This window comes from Sinohyriopsis cumingii, chromosome 1, assembly GCF_028554795.1.
Source record: "Sinohyriopsis cumingii isolate HCF-2022 chromosome 1, ASM2855479v2, whole genome shotgun sequence".
In the NCBI taxonomy this organism is placed as follows: Eukaryota; Metazoa; Mollusca; class Bivalvia; order Unionida; family Unionidae; genus Sinohyriopsis; species Sinohyriopsis cumingii.
In genome coordinates, this window is record NC_142961.1 from 172,405,116 (window position 1) to 172,418,172 (window position 13,057).

Genomic DNA, 13,057 nt, shown 5'->3' on the forward strand with positions numbered 1-13,057 from the left:
CATCACCCTAAGTACAAGCCATCCAACAAGTCTGGTGAAGGAACTAACAACAGAACAATTATTCTGCAAAACCCTTATCTTAATTTGACCATTATCTCTATACAGATGTCGGTTGCTGTAGAGATGGTTGGAATATTGTACGCAAACTTTTATTCTTTTAGTCAGTGACCTTGACCATTGGGTTTTTGACACTAAATCAAAGGGTTTTTCTGTATTCTAATTGTAAACTGGACCAAAGAGACTGGTGATAAACCCAACTCAAGTTTTAGTGAGGAAACCATTAAGTTGTTTTGTTTCTTTTCTATGACGAGGTGCAAGCAATACTCAAAACATATTAACACTAAATGACCCGGAGCTCAAGTCGTTGTGCAAAAGCTATTTTTCCTCTTTCGGTCACAGTTATCTTCATTGTTGACTCTTTTCTTACCTCAAAATCTGTAGGGTTCTTTCTTATCCGAATTGAAAGCGATCCGCATTGTTTGTTGTTTACGGTAGATGGCGAACAAATATGAGTTACTGTGTGGACACGGAATAGGTAAGAAACAAAGTTAAGTCGGGCACGTAAAAAAGATAGACTAACTTTCTGAATATATATTCAAGATATTATAGTTATTACCTGGTAGGTATTTCGGGAAGCCGAACAGCGGCACTGCCAGCAGAACGAATGCTATACAAGTAGGAACAAAGCCAAGCCACCATGCACCCACCCAACGAGGATCACGTGCGTCGAAATCTACACTGCAATGTTCCAAGTGGGAAAATCAGTTCATCATTTTCTTGATATCTAACACTATTACGCTGAATAAAAATGAAAGTCATTTTCAAAACATTGACAATATTTTAAATTTTCTTATTCAGGAAAAACTTTATATGGAAGTGCAGCAGTTGGAACAGCATCAGACTCGGACTCGTAAATCAAGGGTCAAGGCAGTTAGTACCCCCCCCCCCCCCCGCCCACCCAGGTTTGTTGCTTCGGTGACCTTGGAAAGGACACCTAGCTCCCATGTTTTGACATGATATAGCCAGTAACGTGTCTAAAGTACAATTAAAAGGCAAAACAACAAAAAGCAGCAACGTTTAGACATAAAACATGGAAAAGTCTCTCCCCAAAAAATTAACAAAACCATACTTTAATCCACGTCGCATATTCTAATAAGATTTATCCGAAAATATTTGAACAAAGTTTACCAATTTACTATGAGAACAATACAACATTTTTGATGGAATCAAATATATTTGTTTGCAGAGGAAATGTCGGAGTGTACCATTTAGCCCATGAAATCAATTAGCAAACAAAATATTTATGGATGTTATAGTCCTAAATACTGGCACAGAAGAGTGAGCAGAATGGTCCAGGGAGATAATATCCTTGCTCCTGTTTTGACTCATCTCTAGTAATATAGATACTGAAGCTTCAGCAAAACCAAGATCTAAGAAACACGGACGAAAACATTTTAGAACCAGAAGAAAATAAAAGAAAATGAATCAAATTAGATATTTAAATGTGTATTTGTTGCCTAAATTACAAAAATGGTTTTATTGTTTTTAAGATATGTAACAAACAAAGGTATTTAAATAAACTACATGTCATTCAATATTGAAGTTAACAGTAGATAAGGAAATTAGCTTATTTAATATCTGAGCACACCTGCTTCCCCATAACGATTCATTATGTATGATACTGTAATTGGGTTCCTTTGTCTTGAGTCAAAAAGCATGAAATAAAATCAGCATCAACGAAATAAATTGGCATTGCTTAAGGCTGCGGGATTCTTGAAAACTTTGGTGCTTCAAAAATCTCTGGAGACTGCTTCACTTTACGTAACAAATAAATTACTTCCATAGTTGCTAGCCTTTACAGACTAAATGAAGTGATTCAGCGACAGCACGTATGAGTTGACGTAAGAAACCCATAGGGACCAGACACCCAATCAACTAGAAAGAGTGATAAATCTTGTCCCTGAGTTGACGTAGAAAACTGATGGGGACATCCCATACGTAATCAGCTACAAAAATTGATGACCTTAGTTGATTATCAAACAGAAAGAGTGATGAATCATGTCCCTGAGTTGACGTAAGAAACCGATGGGTACACCACAAACTTAATCAGCTACAAAGAGTGAATCCAATTCCTGTATACACTGAGTAGCAACGAAACGTCTAAAATAGATGCTACATAGATCTACAAGCAAAAGAGAACAGTTTGGTTGTTCCTAACGTTTATGAAAAAGGCAAAAAGTAAAAATATAAAAATACACGTGCAAAACGGATAAATATATTGAAATCCGACTAAGTAAATGAATCAAAATGAGGATTTAAACACAATATACCCACACCAAAGTAGGCGAGAACAAAATTACAACCCATTTAGTATAAGTCTTCAAACTAAAAAGGAATTTATGATGATGAAGACACGAAATGGAAACAGAACGATGCCAAATATCTTAATGGACTGTTTTAGAGGCATGATACTGAGAACTGATTTTGAGATGAAAACAAGAATTGTGCCACTTAACAGTGACATTGAACAATATTTGACGACGATAATTAATAGAACAAAACTGACAATTTCGTCCTGTGAAGGCTCGCTTAGTTCTCACGATCATATTCATGACGACGCATTCTAAATAAATTCAAGACATTTGGTTCGTGCATTACGGCACAACAACACAAAGGTTATTTAGTGCCGTGGCAACTGTAGCTGACCCAAACTAGTCTGATGGTAGGATTCAAACCCGCGCCTTTCCGACCATGAATCTAGCAAGTTAGCAAATGACCCACCGCTACTCCACTTCAACAAGTAGAGCATATTACTTTTGTCAAAAAACCCACAATCCCTCAAAGATATTAAATCGTGTTAAACTCAATTGATAGAAACACTGTCTGAAATACTTCATGCAAAATCAGTACAGGGAAGAGGCAAAGATTTTAAAGATGACTGATATTACTGAATTCAACTATTCAACATTGCAAAATGCTATCAGTCGATTAGAATATATAAGGAGAACTACTTACGGTTTCAAGAATCAAATCCCAAAAATATCTAAGAATATTCCACGAATTAAATTGCAATAGTCCTAGTAATAAATGTTCTAATAATTTCAAGTTCGAATCCTGATGGAAAATCCAAGATTGATGACGATGGCGTATGCTGTAGTCAGTACTGTGCTTATCTACAGTTCCTTGTAGAAATACAAAATAATGGCAGTCCGGTGTTGGAAATCCAAATTAAATTTGCAAGCAATGTCTTTCCGAAATTTCTGTGTGAGCACTTCTCAAAATATTTCCAGAGAAAACAGAATTAATCCTTTTGAAATCCAACTGATCTGAAGAAAATTATAACTCAAAATCTGGCTACAACAAAATAACTTGACATAAGTGTAAAAAGCCCAAAACTGAGAAATCTCTCTCTCTACGCATCTCTATTAAAACTAACAAATGCGCAGTAATGGAAAAACCAGAATTGCGAAATCGGAAGGGTTGGGGTGGGGTGGTCACGTGATCGTGTTTATGTCACGTACACCAAAAATGACCCTGACGAAAACCAATTATTTAAAAATAAAATACAACTCGTTTACGAAGGTTGCTACAAATTCTGAAACAAGGTCAGCAATTAGATTGACACCTGGTATTTACGAAAGAATGATTCAGGTCAACTGATTTTCTGGAAAAATATCATCTCCAGTGAATAAATTTACATTATAATAGCTTATAATAGAATAAACAATTTTAAACTGACAAACAATTAAATTAAAATAAATATGAATTAAATCAGATATACGTAACAATATATATATATATATATATATATATATATATATATATATATATATATATATATATATATATATATATATAATGAACAAATTAAATATTGTATCAATGTGAAGCCTGAAGACAGCTGTTTCTTTAGTGCTATAGGTGCTATAGAATCGGTGGTAAACATACCAATTGATCATTCATATAGACCATGCAAGTACCATTCAGGCAGATACCGTAGCTGGTTTACTAGATAAGATGTAGAAATAGAGGACATTAATAAATGTGAAAATGAGTTTTTTATGTACCCAATGGAAGAGTTTACGCACGCTATAGAAAACAGTAACTGAGACATAAAAGCGCGTTGACACGTGAATTATATTTCTATGTGGTGGTCATTACGATTCGAAAAGTGGAAGGTACTATGATCGAACCAGCTACTTTTCAAGATTTGTCATCGCAGGTCGACGGATATGATTGACATAAATATATCTAAAATGCTTGCATATGTCGTAATAACCAGAACAAAATCATTATTATGCTACAATAGATAATTCCATGGAAAAATGTCTGAGAAAGGACCAGTTGCAAAACAATCAACAGCTTTGAAAAACGTTTAACGATTTATGGAGATTTTAAAAATATTATGCCTGTGATTAGCTGTCCTGACACACAATTTATCCTGGACAACTGAAACATCCAAACACATTCCATCAGGTTTTGGATTCCTCGCAAACTAATCAACAAGCGATTGAAACCAAATGTTTAAGAAAGAACGGACTTCTCTTAAGAACTGGCTAAGATTACAAACATTAAAAACTAAAATACCTATGTTGCGTACACACGAGGAAGACTTGAACACATACAAGCCACAATTGTTGAAAAGAAATAAGATCCAAATGTGTGTGATGGACTAATGTAGCAGTCATGGGCGTACAGAACGCAGTTTGAATTACAAAACCCAAAACAGCATTGTTCGTCCCTAACCTGTCTGGTTATGACAGTGATTTGTTCATCAAGATACTGAAAATATGACCAGCTCTTGACAAACGAAATATTTTCATCAATCTCATTTGTTTATTATGGATAGGAAAATAGTTTTCAGTCAAAATCTGTTCACATACTGTGTAAGCTGCGTCTTTTGCCTAGTTGATCAAAGATAAATCTAGGAGAATATTGATATGGTTACTGATACAAGAAATACAGTTACCTTGGTACCCGCTCGAACTCCACAAACAGTTTCTGCACCATCTGCCCTCCAGCGAAAAATCCACATGCAACACCGATTGCGGCTGCGGCGTACGTCAGACCTGTCCACAACAAGAATATCAACGATGCCTTGTCATCGACTTTTACAATTATTGTGTTCAAAGATACATGCATTTATTGCATGACAAAAGATTTCAGCTGAAAAGACTGCGCTGTAATCTTTACAGATACTAACCGTAGTCACAATTCTCGGCATCGATTAATGCATGTTAACTATTTAGCTGGAATTCAAAGTGGGGAATAGAAAATGAAGATTTTAACATTCATGAGTTATCTTCGTGCTCTTAGTTCAGTTTGATAGTCATACCTATGTTTTGTTTTGCAAGGTTTTATTTTTACTTATGGAAGCGATCGAAAGGCGAGACAGATATATAATACCTTGGCATATTTCCTTTGTTCACATTTCTAGCATTTTATTTATAACAATTTTAATAATCGGGAGACAAGTTAAATAACCATAACTTAAATTTACTTTGAACGGTTGAGTCTTTTATTTATTTCAATTATTGTAGAAAGTAGTTCTGCTCAAAATTTGATTGAGGTAGATTGACGCATGTCTAGGTTGTCTAGGCTGGATCGATGGATGTCTAGGTTGGAGAACACTGTGATGCTAGAAGACAGCATTCTGCTTAGGATATATGTAGGTATGTATGTATTAGCGTTTAACGGCACCACAGCAATGTAAATATAAAGAATTACGCATAATCTTGGCGGAAATTGAAAATGGGCAGCGCTTTCAAGCCATGATTTTGCCAAGCTAATACAAATCCTGTTTTAAAAAAAAAACACTGCTTCTTACCGATGTAAACCGCAGCCTTCGTGTGCTCCCCATTCTCGTCGATGTAGACTGTGCCAAGCGTGAACATTGGGGTGAATCCGATGCCGTGGACGATTTGGGCGATACTAAACACCCCAAGGTATTCCTCTCCCTCCCCACCGCAGGGCGGGGAACCACCCCCACCTCCATTTGTCGCATTGAGGTTACATTCTCCACTCTGACCCGCGTCAACACTTTCTGGATAAAAAATATTTTTTCGCTAAATCGGGCAAATTTTAAGATTACTTCGTTTAAAACCCATGAGAAAAAGATAGACTATTTTAATATTTTAATAGTACGATTATGTGCCATTATACAAAAAATGTACAGGGGTCATATATAGCTATCTTATCATTTATTCCCAAGATGTTGCAGTCAACATTGGAATACATGTTTCTGGCAACTGGCGAACAAAAGGTGTGGTGCCATCCTCTTTGTTATAAATTTGTGATTATAAAATGAACAAAAAGCTGCTTTGAATTTTTTTACTTCCCACAGTTTATAACATTCCGCACCCATTACTACCTTTCAATAGTCCGGAATTACATATTTTACATTAGAAACTACATTGTTAATACATGCAATTCTTAAAACTCTGCTGATGTTTTTGTAATACGAGTCAAAATAAGACGATGCGTAACACCTATAATGGGTATGTTATCAAAGAAGAACAAATTATCTAACACCTTTGGTGGGTATGTAACGGTATAACAAAGGTCAACATTTATAATGGGTAGGTTATTAAAGTATAACAAATTTAGCGAACACCTTGGGTGGGTATGTTATTAGGTATAACAAAATAAGCAAACACCGAGGATGAATAGGTTATCACAGTGTAACAAAATCAGCCAACACCTAGGATGGGTAGGTTATCACAGCATAACAAAACAATTTAACATCTGGAATAGGTAGGTTATCACAGTAGAACTAAATAAGCCAACACCAATGATGGCAGGTCATCAGAGTATAACAAAATGTTCCAACAGCTAGGATGGGTAATTATCATGGTATAGATAAAAAGATAAAATTCTGTTCATAATTCATTCATATCACATCCAATCACTTTTCGAACAATAGAAAAAATGACCCGACTATTACGTCTACTATTCATCAAAACACATTAAATATATACAAATATCTGACGTACCTGAACATTATTTTATTTCAAAAAATTAATTATTTGCTGGGGTGGACATTATATAATTCACGTTGTGAGTTTTAAAATGTGGAACGTCATCTAAAAGGAAAAAAGACGAACTACATCCCTCATAAAATGTATGCAAAATAAATGAATATATGAAGAACAAATGAACTGACTCGTGTATAAAATGGTGCAAACCGAAAGAAATGCGTATTGAAAACTTGAATTTTAAATGATAATATTTAAGATGCTCTGCGTAATTTAAGAGTAATTAAAAGTCAAAAAGTTGCATGTAAACATCTAGCATTTTCCCTAAAAGATTGGCTATAAGTGACAATTTAAAAATCGTGCTGTTTCGTTATTTATCACGTTAATGAAAATATCCCCCCCCCCCCCCAAATGTGGATCGATGATCGGCCGGGTGAACCAAAGTTGTAGCCATTCATTTTTGGTGCTCCCCTCGTCTGTAGAATTCATGTGAAAAAATGCCGTTTTATGACTTTCATCAAATCAAACTGAACACGAAACAAACTAATTTCAAGATAGGTAATATAGATGTGTATACATGACATCTTGTAAACCAGCTAAACAGAACAGTTGGCATTTTCCGGTTAAGGACTGAAAATCGTAAATGAATATCACGTTATGACTGTAAGATCTAGTTGATTGTATTTATCTGCGATGATAGAAAATGGTTTTTAAGAAAATATAATAATGCTTGCTTATAATCACATACAACTTAACTAGCCTGTGTATGCGTGTTTATAATCACATACAACTTAAGGAGTCTGCGTGTGCGTGTTTAAACTAATTGAAAAAGGATAGCATACATTTTAAACACTAACCTTATAGACGAACCTTAGCAACTGTCCTATGAAGTTATTATCAATTTGTATCATAAGTCAAATTAACTGACCGGTATATTGATTAATTAATTGAATAACTGACTGATGGTTGAACAGTTTGATCTACTAATATGAATTTAGAATTGGTCTTTACTGTCTTTCTTTTGTTTCACAATACATCTTCCATATTTAAGAAGAAGAATATTTGAATTTACATGGAGTACCTATATCAATCACGTCATATTGTGTATTCTTCGACCTCAAAATGATCTTTCAAAAATCCATGTTCTTCGACTGCCGTAGTTTAGTTAAAACAAAGAGGTGCGCAAAAATTCCTAAAAGAAAATCAACACTCTTATGAATTGTGACGAGTGAAGAATTATTTAATTGCGTGGTACAAGTTTTTCATTAATCATGTCATTGTAATCTTAATTTAAGCTTTTTTCGCCAACACTGAATCCAACTTTAGCAGGACCATTCCCTAACACCAATTAGTAAAATCCAACTTTAGTAGGATCATTCCATAACACCACTCAGTAAAATCCAACTTTAGTAGCATCATTCCATAACACCACTCAGTAAAATCCAATTTTAGCTGGATCATTCCCTAACACCACTCAGTAAAATCTAATTTTAGTTGGATCATCCCTAACACCAGTCAATATACATCCACTTTTAGTTGGATCATTCCTAACACCACTCAATATACATCCACTTTTAGTAGGATCGCTCCCTAACACCACTCAATATACATCCACTTTTAGTAGGATCACTCCCTAACACCACTCAATATACATCCACTTTTAGTAGGATCACTCCCTAACACCACTCAATATACATCCACTTTTAGTATGATCATTCCCTAACACCACTCAATATACATCCACTTTTAGTATGATCATTCCCTAACACCACTCAGTAAAATCCAATTTTAGTAGGATCATTCCCTAACACCATTCAGTAAAATCTAATTTTAGTAGGACCATTCCCTAACACCACTCAGTAAAATCTAACTTTAGCTGGATCATTCCCTGACACCACTCAGTAAAATCTAACTTTAGTTGGATCATTCCCTGACACCACTCAGTAAAATCTAACTTTAGTTGGATCATTCCCTGACACCACTCAGTAAAATCTAACTTTAGTTGGCTCATTCCCTAACACCACTCAATATAAATCTAACTTTAGTTGGCTCATTCCCTAACACCACTCAATATAAATCAAATTTTAGTTGGATCATTCCCTAACACCACTCAATATAAATCAAATTTTAGTTGGATCATTCCCTAACACCACTCAATATAAATCAAATTTTAGTTGGATCATTCCCTAACACCACTCAATATAAATCAAATTTTAGTTGGATCATTCCCTAACACCACTCAATATAAATCAAATTTTAGTTGGATCATTCCCTAACACCACTCAATATAAATCAAATTTTAGTTGGATCATTCCCTAACACCACTCAATATAAATCAAATTTTAGTTGGATCATTCCCTAACACCACTCAATATAATCAAATTTTAGTTGGATCATTCCCTAACACCACTTAATATAATCAAATTTTAGTTGGATCATTCCCTAACACCACTCAATATAAATCAAATTTTAGTTGGATCATTCCCTAACACCACTCAATATAAATCAAATTTTAGTTGGATCATTCCCTAACACCACTCAATATAAATCAAATTTTAGTTGGATCATTCCCTAACACCACTCAATATAAATCAAATTTTAGTTGGATCATTCCCTAACACCACTCAATATAAATCAAATTTTAGTTGGATCATTCCCTAACACCACTCAATATAATCAAATTTTAGTTGGATCATTCCCTAACACCACTCAATATAATCAAATTTTAGTTGGATCATTCCCTAACACCACTCAGTAAAATCTAATTTTAGTTGGATCATTCCCTAACACCACTCAGTAAAATTTAATTTTAGTTGGATCATTCCCTAACACCACTCAGTATAAATCAAATTTTGGTAGGATCAGTCCCTAACACTACTCAATATAAATTAAATTTTAGTTGGATCAATCCCTAACACTACTCAGATTTAATGAAAATGCGGCGTAATAAAAAAGCTTCAAAATAGTTTAATGACTAAAACCGATTATGATTTCAAGATTAAAACGAAGGCATCAACATTCATATTTTCCTTTTGAAAATAATACGGAGAGAAGCGTATATATCTTTACACTGTGGCCATCTAGCTCTATAGTATCAGCAATATTTAACTGTAATCATAAGTTTTATGAACAGAACTAATATTGTCTGTCCACACTATGGTCAGTGGTCTTCATTGGAAAGCATATTTTCTAATATACTACTCCTGTATTTATAGTTGGAAGTACAATTTTAATATATTTTACCGATCGATTTATATTTTCTGATAAATTACAACTACATTTAATTTTTTTCTAATATAATCTCTCTCTCTCTCTCTCTCTCTCTCTCTCTCTCTCTCTCTCTCTCTCTATATATATATATATATATATATATATATATATATATATATATATATATATATATATATATATATATATATATATATATATATATGTGTGTGTGTGTGTGTGTGTGTGTGTATATATTGTGTTTGATATATAACCGCAAAATTTAGGTTTGGAGCTATATTTTCTAATATATTACATCCATATTTTCTAATATATTATTGTTATATTTATATTTTCTATTATATTGCTACCATATTGATATCTTCTGTTATATTACCGCTATATTTATGTATTCTAATGTATTATTACCACTATATGTATACTGTCTAATGTATTATTACCACTATATGTATATTGTCTAATGTATTACCACTATATGTATATTGTCTAATGTATTACCACTGTATGTATGATTCTAATGTATTATTACCACTGTATGTATGTATTCTAATGTATTATTACCACTGTATGTGTGTATTCTAATGTATGACCACTGTATGTGTGTATTCTAATGTATGACCACTGTATGTGTGTATTCTAATGTATGACCACTGTATGTGTGTATTCTAATGTATGACCACTGTATGTGTCTATTCTAATGTATGACCACTGTATGTGTGTATTCTAATGTATGACCACTGTATGTGTGTATTCTAATGTATTACCACTATATGCATATTGTCTAATGTATTACCACTATATGTATGTATTCTAATGTATTATTACCACTGTATGTATGTATTCTAATGTATTATTACCACTGTATGTGTGTATTCTAATGTATGACCACTGTATGTGTGTATTCTAATGCATGACCACTGTATGTGTGTATTCTAATGCACGACCACTGTATGTGTGTACTCTAATGCACGACCACTGTATGTGTGTATTCTAATGCACGACCACTGTATGTGTGTATTCTAATGCACGACCACTGTATGTGTGTATTCTAATGCACGACCACTGTATGTGTGTATTCTAATGCACGACCACTGTATTTGTGTATTCTAATGCACGACCACTGTATGTGTGTATTCTAATGCACGACCACTGTATGTGTGTATTCTAATGCACGACCACTGTATGTGTGTATTCTAATGCACGACCACTGTATGTGTGTATTCTAATGCACGACCACTGTATGTGTGTATTGTAATGCATGACCACTGTATGTGTATATTCTAATGCATGACCACTGTATGTGTGTATTCTAATGCATGACCACTGTATGTGTGTATTCTAATGCATGACCACTGTATGTGTGTATTCTAATGCATGACCACTGTATGTGTGTATTCTAATGCACGACCACTGTATGTATGTATTCTAATATATTACCGCTGTATTGGTATTTTTTCGCCACGTGTGGAATGATGAATATAAAGGATCCCACTGCCATGATAAGCGAACCCGAGGCCACCCAGCTGGCCTTGTTGTAACGACTGCCGATAAAGCTGACAAAGAGGACGACGACGAGGGCACCGATGTCTTGGGAACTGGGAATCAGAGCAGATTTAGAGCTTGTCAGCTTGAATTGTTTTTCAATGGACGGCAAACCAGCATTTCCGACACCGTTGACCGCGAAACCCTCCACAAAACACAGCAGGAATGCCCAAAGGACAAAAAAGCCTACTTTGTTGAAAATCTGGCAACAGCTGTAATAAGAACGCGTAAACGAACTGACTGTGTAAAAAGTACAAGACTTCACCAGTTAAATCAGCATATGTATTTTGCATATTGTTACGGCTATATTATCTCAAAATAAGATAGATACTAGTCAAGTCACCGTATTTATTGTGCATATACACCGATGCATACGTATTTACTAAAACTTATTCAAAGTCAACTCTTTTTTGTTTAGTTGTTGGTTATGTTGTTAATATTGACTACATAGCGTAGACAAGAAGTTTTGAAACTCATGTCAGTTCTATATAATGACAAATAAGGAGAGGAAATGCCAACACACACACACACACACACACACACACACACATACATACATACATACATACATACATACATTTCCATATGACATCTGGATTACTCATTGGGTCCATGACTTAAATTCTTCAGTCAAGCAAAGCGAGATGTTGATCGTATGTTGTTCACGACTGGCAGGCAGTTCTCAAATAAAAAATACTGAAATGTAGTTTGATATATTTCCTTGGGACAATAATTTTAATACTTACTGCTGCTATCGCATTACTTCTTCTTTTCATGGTTCTAGTCCTCTGTCCAAGGTGATTATACACTCTTCTAGTTATTAACTGAACGTCTAGATGAAAAAATATAGCATGATTCCTATCGAACGCCTTTGTTTACTTTCTTTATTCGGAAATACGTCATTCCTTGAATTGGATAGAGACAACAAGGAAACCAGAGTAGGAGGGGTGATGAATTACGGAATGATATCATCTAAGTATTACATATTTAAGATTAGTTTCAGCCGCGACCCCACCCCACCACCCGCCCCACCAAAAATAAGGCACAAGGTACATTTTGATAGCAGTAATACAAAAAATATTACTGCTTTCCTGGGTTTGCTAGTCTTAAGTCTTATGGGGGTGGGGGTGATAGACTGAAAAATGAGGTGCCAAAGTGAACATATCATTTTTTTGCCAGGAGTGTGCTCTACTGCGGATTGGAGTATGGCTTGACAGCGTGGTGGACTGATACAGATTGACCTAATGCACAAATGACTTCTCTCTAGGCAACATTGAATGAAGGGAGTAAAAAGAGAAAATGGATCGAGACCT

General features: G+C 34.7%; 1 protein-coding gene across 2 annotated transcripts in view; it reads right to left on the bottom strand.

Moving 5' to 3' along the window:
* LOC149808391 (solute carrier organic anion transporter family member 4A1-like) overlaps positions 1 to 13,057 on the bottom strand; it is a 123,549-nt gene that overhangs the window by 37,947 nt on the left and 72,545 nt on the right. For both annotated transcript variants that reach the window (XM_089976591.1, XM_089976581.1), the window contains exons 4-7: positions 11,640 to 11,956; positions 5,828 to 6,043; positions 4,970 to 5,069; positions 617 to 738 (exon numbers count right to left, since the gene is read on the bottom strand). In XM_089976591.1, the coding sequence (XP_089832717.1) occupies positions 617 to 738; positions 4,970 to 5,069; positions 5,828 to 6,043; positions 11,640 to 11,956 (755 nt within the window). The remainder of the gene's footprint in view (positions 1 to 616; positions 739 to 4,969; positions 5,070 to 5,827; positions 6,044 to 11,639; positions 11,957 to 13,057) is intronic.